The sequence below is a fragment of the Helobdella robusta genome (assembly GCF_000326865.2).
Source record: "Helobdella robusta unplaced genomic scaffold HELROscaffold_59, whole genome shotgun sequence".
In the NCBI taxonomy this organism is placed as follows: domain Eukaryota; kingdom Metazoa; phylum Annelida; class Clitellata; order Rhynchobdellida; family Glossiphoniidae; genus Helobdella; species Helobdella robusta.
Genome location: NW_008705322.1, coordinates 959,931 through 968,986, shown reverse-complemented (window position 1 = coordinate 968,986; position 9,056 = coordinate 959,931). Strand labels below are relative to the sequence as shown.

The 9,056-nt window shown below is 32.9% G+C and overlaps 3 protein-coding genes across 3 annotated transcripts in view; all 3 read left to right on the top strand.

The window, feature by feature from the left end:
* HELRODRAFT_87639 (hypothetical protein) overlaps positions 1–1,573 on the top strand; it is a gene marked incomplete at both ends in the record, with an annotated part of 5,500 nt that extends 3,927 nt beyond the window's left edge. The window contains 4 exons of the mRNA XM_009028838.1: positions 620–746; positions 977–1,055; positions 1,274–1,356; positions 1,489–1,573. Coding sequence (XP_009027086.1) covers positions 620–746; positions 977–1,055; positions 1,274–1,356; positions 1,489–1,573 — 374 coding nt within the window. The remainder of the gene's footprint in view (positions 1–619; positions 747–976; positions 1,056–1,273; positions 1,357–1,488) is intronic.
* Positions 1,574–3,511: 1,938 nt separating this feature from the next.
* HELRODRAFT_87552 (hypothetical protein) lies at positions 3,512–3,787 on the top strand (the record flags this gene model as incomplete). Its single annotated transcript, XM_009028824.1, has 1 exon — positions 3,512–3,787. The coding sequence occupies one exon, from the start codon at positions 3,512–3,514 to the stop codon at positions 3,785–3,787; it is 276 nt and encodes a 91-aa protein (XP_009027072.1).
* Positions 3,788–8,208: 4,421 nt separating this feature from the next.
* Positions 8,209–9,056, top strand: part of HELRODRAFT_87546 (hypothetical protein) — a gene marked incomplete at both ends in the record, with an annotated part of 2,188 nt that continues 1,340 nt past the window's right edge. The window contains one exon of the mRNA XM_009028823.1: positions 8,209–8,304. Within this exon, the coding sequence (XP_009027071.1) occupies positions 8,209–8,304 (96 nt within the window). The remainder of the gene's footprint in view (positions 8,305–9,056) is intronic.

The following is a 9,056-nucleotide window of genomic DNA, read 5'->3' as shown; positions in this document are numbered from 1 at the left end:
TATAGATATCTAAACAAAGTAAGTTTGAAATTTCAAACCTAGATTATACGAACATAAAAAACTAATTCGAAAGTTGGAAAATCTAAAAAAGAAAAGAAATAATTTAATAACAGCGATCGATTTCAACAAAATATGTATAAAAGAGAACCTACTGCCGAATTACACAGACATATATATATATATATACACACACATATCTGGTTTTAAATTTTGAAGTTGAATAAAAGAAGTTTCCATTGTTATTAGTATTTACTGAATTTAGATTTTTTGTAAAAATTGTCTTTTTTTTTGCGAAAAGTAAATGGGAGCCCTATTGGCACTAGATTCACCTAGTTCTTAATTTCCTGAGCTTGAAAATGTATAATTTGTTAATGAAAATATAGATGTTTTTGATGTATAGTCTCTTGAATCTACCCAATAAATAGCATTATAGTTACCATTATGCATTACTAAACTTGCACAATTGTTCAATTTTTTTCAAATGTGACTATGATGTAGTGACTTAAACTGGTATTTTTTACTAGATTCATTAGTACTCAGTCTCCTGGGCATGAAAATGTATAATTTGATAATGGAAATTTTGAGGTTTTTGATGTGTAGTGATTCTTATATCTTTCAGAATTCCTAGTAGATAGAGTGGAGGAACCAATACAATTGTTAAATGAGAGGTCGACAAACCTGAAAAAAATTCTTAGCAGAATTCCTGATGAGATTTATGATAGAAAAAAATTTCTGGAAACCATCAAGTTATTACATTTATAATTCTATTTGGCTATTCAATAATGATTTTATTTCACAATCATAAATATTTTATTAGTCTCACGGCTAAGATGTCTGACTGATTGTATATCACATCCAATCCAATATGTGTGTTTTAGTTAACGATCACAATTATGTATAAATATTTATAATTATATTATAATAAAAAACAATTGTAATAATTATTCTGCTAATTATGACTTTGACATTCAACCAGGGAAATAGCCAGTGCCATTAGGTTGCTGCTAGATTCAGTTAACAGTATCTTCTCTTATATCAGTGAGCAGTACAGACAAGTATGTTATATATGCATAAATTATGTTAATGTTTTTGTTGTTTATTATGTTGTCTCTTTGTTTTGGTTTGTCTTATGTTCTGTTTTTTATGGTTAAATGTTAGATAAGCTATTTGATTGAATTGTTATTCCTTCGTTTTATTTGCTGTTTGATGACGTAATTATTATTATTATTTTATATTTTCATCCAACCATCCGTCCATCTCTCATTTTTTCCAGGTCTTAGACATTCGCAAGAAAGAATTTGTTAAGTATTCCAGAAATTTCAGTAATACATTGAAAGACTTTTTCAGAGATAGCGAGTAAGGGAAAGAGAGAAAGAGAGAGATAGAACGATTAATTGGATGAATGAGTGAATGATTAAATGAAGGGTTGAAAAATTTATTAATTATTTAATTAATTGATTAATGAATTGCTTGATTTATTACGCACAGGAAGCAAAATGTCTTTTTAAGTGCCAACCATTTGGTTAACCAATCAAATTTGCTGATGAGAACTATCAAAGAAGCCCTTGTCTGATGTTGATCCAGTGAAAAATTTCTGTGAAATTTGAAAACTTTCAATCAATTCTTATTCCATCTTCTTTTTTCATCTTAAAATTTAATTATTTTTTTAAATAAAATTCTATCGGTTTTTTTAATGTAGGTTTCAGTTATTGATTTATGATAGGTTACAATCAGGATTACGTTGGGATTTGACTTCTTTCAATTGTAAATTTTTCTCTAATTTTCTATTTAGTAATGCTGTAAATTTGGTTTTTAATAACAGAAATTTTGTGTTTCGCGAGTGTGGTTCCGTCTGGCGTCAGTATGTGTGTAGGGCTAATGGTAAAATACTTTTTTAATTCCTTAAAAAGTAAGCGTCACATTATTAATCACTGCTTTTTGCGCAGGCCCAGTGACACATTTTTTATTAGTGTTTTATTGATTTAAAATCATATTTTTTAATTCAAATAATTTATTTTTAATCTCAAATTTGAAATGTTTCGATTTTAATTTTTGCACGTTTCGTCTTCAAACGTCCAAAAAAAGTTTGGACGGGCTTGTATTTTTGTTGTCTGTTTCACTTTGGACAAAACATCATCAACTTGTTCGTTTTTCTTTTATTTGATATTTAAATTTTAAGTTGTTTAAATTAAATTTCTTGCAAGTTAAAATTGTAATTTTTTGACACGTCCGGAAAGCACTTGATTTGACTGTCGACCGTTTTTAGTTTCACATTGAGTTTCTAGGATCACTTTTGTTTTGAGATCAGTGCTTGCATTTTTAAACTTTCATTTGATATACTTTTACAATCTGTAAGAATTGAAACCAAATAACTTTCAAATTTTCTACTAATCAAAACTTTTGTTAAAGGTTGAAATTAAATAGTTTCAAATGAATCTATATTATGATAATTATAATAAATAAGTAAATAAGTATTATAATATAAAATAAATAAATTATAATAAATAAAAAATTATAAAGTTTTTAATTAATATATTTGTAGGAATTTAAAAAATCTTATTTTTGCTGGTAAAAAAGTTAAATATTGCAGTTTGTGTTGGAAAATAAGTTACTTAATTATTTACAACAAATTCAAGATTAACACTTTCTTTACAGACAATGTGATGTGCACTCGAGTTGACAGTTCACTTGTCAAGTGCAGCTTACATAAATTTAAATGTATAATAATTTTTGCTGTTTTCTTATTATTCATTTTTATTGTATTGTACTGTTTTTGTTGTTTTACTTATTATAATGTATACAACTTTCTAATGAATATTCATAATTATCAACTTGATATATTTACAGGCTTGTTCATTCATATCAATGAGGGTTGATGGTGTGCCGGTGTAACTTTTGAATCTTATAACATAAATATAAAATAATAAATGAACAAATTAAAGAAAATGTAGACAAACATATACAAGGACGTCTGCGAGCACCAGTGCACATGAAATTATTCACATTGATATTATATTGAGACAAAGGTATTTATGACATAATTAATGATCATGCTAGGCATAGATTAATATTCTAAAGTACAAGTACATTTCTATCATTTTATTGCTTTCTAATTATCATTAATCAAAAAATTTAATTGGTGCAGACTAACAATTGATTAATTACTGAACACTTAACTGTACATAATGCACTGTTGGAAGGATAGTCTTGATATTATAGAATTAACTTTTTCTCCTATTGTTATAAAAACTGCCTGAAAAGTTGAATGCTGTAGTTTTATTATATGGAAGTCATAACATAGTAGAAGTTTTATTTGAATTTTAAAAAAAGTTTGGCAACAGAATTAAATTGAAACTGTTGCCTGTTCACTAATTACTAATCAATCTGCACTAATCTGAACTGGACCCCTGAACTGTCAGTCACAATGGAGACTGACACAGATGATGATTGCACGAGAGATACGGATCAAAACTCCATACCCTCTCCAGCCCCGATATCTCCATTCTGGCTCATGTCTCAGCAGAACAACAACATCAACAACAACAACCACAGCATCAATGGCAACATAATCCCCAACAACAACAACTTAATCATCAGCAATGGTAACAGCTCAAGCAACAACAACATCAACAATATTGATGGCAGCTCTCGACTACGAAAGCACAAAGACAATAAAATTTGCGGTGTCTGCGGGGACAAAGCTCTTGGGTACAACTTTGACGCCATTTCCTGTGAATCTTGTAAGGCCTTTTTTAGGAGGAATGCCTACAAAGGAGTGGTGAGTTAGGGATTAGTGCAAGTTGTGTCTATCTGATCATGTTAAGAATATTAATGAGAGAGAACTTGTTTGAGATGTATTTGAGTCACATTATGAATATTATTAAAAGTAAGAAAAAATTTGTTTATGATGTTTTTTTTGTTTGTTTGCTTGCTTTCTTTTTTGTTAGGAATCATTCGATTGGTTCATATATTGACTGATTGGTTGGTTGGTTGGTTGAGTAGTTTATTTGTTTATTAGTTGGTTTTATGTCACTATAGCTATAGATATGATGATACATTTGATGTTTTGCTTTATGTGATGATGATAGTGATGATGGTAGTGATGATAATGATGATGTTTGCGGTGGTGATGATGATGATGATAGTGATGATGGTGGTAGTATGGAAAGAGCATGCTAATGATTGTGGTTGTAATGATTTTGATTAATGGCTACAGACATACATCAAACACAATTATGTACATACGTTCATACATACAAACATAACATACAAACATCCATTCATGTATACACATATGCATACATGCTACTCAAATATACATACATACATACATACATACATACATACATACATACATACATACATACATACATACATACATACATACATGCATGCATGCATGCATACATACATACATACATACATACATACATACATAATATTTCCTAATAATACATACATACATGCATGCATACATTTATACATTAAAATATGAATAAATAATTAATTACACATTATATATATATATATATATATATATATATATATATATATATATATATATAAGTGCTAGGATATGATTGATGGTGAAAATATTGAATGAAAAAGCCAGGTGTCTGGGTTGGGACACTGATGATGATGATGATAATGATGATGATGATGGTGGTGGTGATGATGGTGATAGAGTTGATAAGAATAATGGTGATAGAAACTCTAAAAAAAAACATAAGATAATATGGTGAAAATAATGATGATGATGATGATATCTGGTGATGTCCATTTATGAAATGATAGAAATATAATATTTGTTATATGATATCGGGATGTTGATGTAGATGGATGATGGTGATGATGATAACGGTTAGGAGAACAATGTCTGATGTATAGATTTTGATAAAGATGATGATATTAAATGATGATATATATATATATATATATATATATAGTTGTGTTTATATTAATATATAGGTAAATGTATGTGTAATTTTTGTGTGTAGTTGTACATATAAAAAGAGTATGTACACCTGCTGAATTTTTTAAAAGGCGCATTGCACACACACACACCACACACACACATTTATACACACACACACACACACACATTCATACACACACATACATACATGCATACATTTGCATACACACAAATATATATACATTATACACATATATATGTGTGGTTGTAGGTCTTTGGTTTCGTTTTGGATAGGTATATGTGTGCATTCTTTTTTAATTTGTGTTTGTATTTTGTATGAATGGTTGTGTATATATGTGGGTTTATTGTGCGTTTATGTGTGTGTGTGCCTGCGTGTGTGCGTGTGCCATAAAAAGGTTACATTGTGGTCAGTGTAATTGTTTTAATTTAATTTGTAGCTTTTATCAGAGCAACTTCATCATTTTTTTCCCTCATTTTCATCCTCATCATCAACAGCACCATTATCTTCATCATCATCATCACCACCATCATCATCATCATCAACAACAACATTTTTACCATCATCATCATTGTTCCTCTACATCTTCTTTGTTATTGTGGGGAGAAAAGAGTCATAGTGAGATAATTAAAATTGAGATGGCATCTGAGCCTAACATCACCATCGTCTTCATCATCATCGTTGTCGTCATCGTCGTCGTCATCATTATCGTGAGCGTCACCATCGTCTTCATCATTGTTGTTATCATCGATAATTTTGAAATTGAACACACACACACGCACGCACAGGCTCACTCGCGCGCGCACACCTAGAAGTAAATTGCTGGACTTTATAACCCTTTTATGCCTATGGACTTGATTTCTTATTGTTCTTTTTGTCGTTGTTGTTGTTGTTGTTTTTGTTTCTTTGTTGTTTTGGCGGTGCTTATGTTGCTATCGTCAGTTAGCCAGTCAGTCAGTCAGATGTTTACTGCCATTATGACGTTGGCACCATCGTTCACATCATTCTCGCTAAGATACACACACTCTCTCACACACACACATACATACACACACACACACACATGCATACACTGACTTAAACGCATAATGACACACACACATTGATGCACACACACAGGATTATTTCAAATGCCCTTACGATGAGAGATGTCGGATGGATCAGTCCAACAGGAGATTCTGCAAGAGATGTCGACTCAAAAAGTGCTTTGAAATAGGTCCGTGGCAGCGATGAGGGTGGTGATGACGATGATGGTGGAGGTTATGATTATGATGAAGATGATGGTGATGAAGATGATGATGATGATGATTATTCCAATTTCACCTTCTTCACCACTGATCTTAACATTCTGTCTGGGCACATTACTCATTCTCATCATCGACTGCCCATCTCTAAATTTTTCAGGGATGCGCAAGGAGTACATTTTAACCGAGGAAGAGAAACAACAGAAAAGAAGGAAGATTGAGGAGAATAGGTTCCGGAAGATGTCAGTCAACTACGAAGAACCCGGCACGAGTTATCAGAGGTTTGCAAACTTGTGTGTGTGTGTGTGTGTGTGTGTGTTTGTATACATGCATGTATGTACCTACTGTGGTTTCAATGAAAATAATGATAAGGAAGAAGAAGAAGAAAAAGAAGAAGGGATGGCGATAAAAATAACGACGAAAATAATAAGGATGATGATGATGATAACGATGATGATGATGATGAGGATGAGGACGATGATGATGATATGGATATTTTGTTCTCTATTCAGTTTTCTCCCTCTGCTTTCACATGCATTTGTTTATTTATCATATTGACAAGATGTCATTGTTACTTGTTCCAACTAATTGCTGTTGTTGCTGTTGTTGTTGTTGTTGATGAAGATGTTTCATATATAAGCGGACCCACACACACGCACACACACATACACACACACATACACACACACACACGTACATGCACAAAACATTCTAATTCTTATGTACATAATTCTTCTAAACAAATCCATACACACATATATTGTTTAGAGTGTTTTTCTACTGTTATCGTCATCACCATCTTCACTCTCTTAATCACCATCACCATCGCCATCTTCACTCCTTAATCATCATCATAACCATCTGCATTTCCGCTTCAGCCATCATAATCATAATCATAGTGGCTGTATTAATTAATTATAGTTATATTATTTATCAGTATCATCTTCTTTGTCATCGTCACCATGGTTACCACCATCATCATCTCCATCAAATACATCGTCAGAATAATAATAATAATAATAATAATTGCTAACATTATTATTATTATAATTAACATCATTATCATCATCATTATTATCATCATCATTTATTTCCTGCAAAACAAACTGCTCATATTCTCATTTATTTGCTTTGTTTTCAGAAATTTGAAAGGCTGCATAAACGAAACAGTTTATGTATTTTTGTTGCATTTGTGTGTGTGTGTGTGTGTGCACATGAGTTTATATGTATGTATATATGTGTGTGTGTTTGTGTGTGTATTTGTGTGTGTGCCTGTGTGTGTGTATATGTATGTTCACGCACGTGTGTGTGTGTGTGTGTGTGTGTGTGTGTGTGTGTAAAGCTTCAAGTCATTTACATCACATCATCATGTTGATGTCGTTGATTAAATGTCCTATTGTTGTTATTGTTGTTGCTGCTTAGCAACGATATAAACATTATTTAACAGGACAACAATAGCAACAACAAAGTTGATGATGATGGGGATGATGATGATGATGGTATGGATAAATAAGTTGAGAATGATGATGATGATGAGGAGGAGGATGAAAGTGCTAATGGTGGTATGAATAAATGAATTGGTGACGAAGACGAAGACAACGAAGAAGATGATGATGATGATGGTGGTGGTTTAAAACTATACCCAAACATCATCATCCTCTTCATCATCATCATCCTCTTCCATCGTGATCATCATCATCATCATCTTTCGTCATTAACACAGCAACCAATTAGAACGAGACCTTCAAAGCCAGCTAAAAGTTAACAACAACAACAACAGTAGCAGCAACAACAACAACAACAGCAACAACATCTACACGATAACCACAACAAACAACAACAACTACTTACACCATCATCACAGCAATAGTAACAACAACATCATCAACAACAACGTCAACAACAACAACAACATTGTCGACGGCAGCAATGTGGGATTGGTCAGTTCTCAGACGTGCGCCCTCACAAGCGACGATTCATTGGCTATTGAAGAGCTATTAATAGCCTATAGGCGGAGCTTAGACATTCAGATGGACAAGGATGTGCCTAGGAGTCAGGCAAGTTTTGCAGATCTTGTTAACATAGCTGAGTTGAGTATCAGGAGAGTTATTGCCATGGCCAAACAGGTTTGTTGTCGGTTGTTGTCGGTTGTTGCTGCTGCGGCTGCTGTTGTTGTTGTTGTTTGTTGCTGCTGCTGTTGTTGTTGTTTTTGTTTTTGTTGATGATGACGATGATGATGAAGTTGTTGTTGTTGTTGTTGATGAGGATGTTCATTTTGACAAAAAAAAATTCTTAAAGTAGAAGCACAGTAATGTAGTCCGTTCATTCATTACACACACACACACACACACCACACACACACACACACACACACATGGAATACATCGTCGCGTTCGACGAATTGTGTCATTGATGAGCCCTTTGATGCAAGAACAAGCCTATTCTTGATGAACATCGACGACCACAGGATCCGCAAACCCACACCCACCCCTGTGCTGTTACCATCCCGGGCCACCTGCTTACGCCGTCCTCTTTTTCCAACTAGAGCTGCAATGCGCGCCTCCTCAAAGGCGGAAACTGCCGCTTGTGAGCGTGTCTTCCACTGTGAACGCTCGAGCGCAACGACACCCAAGGTTTTAGAATCCAGTCCAACTTTTTTTAGGTTTTCCTTCAGATTATCTTTAAATCTGCGAACTTGACCGCTTGCAAGGCGAACTCCAGAAGCCAGCTGTCCGAAAAACACCTGTTTGGGAATTCTTGTGTCCGGCATGCGGAGACACACACACACACACACACACATATATATATATATATATATATATATATATATATATATATATATATATATATATAGAAATATATACATAAATATTGGATT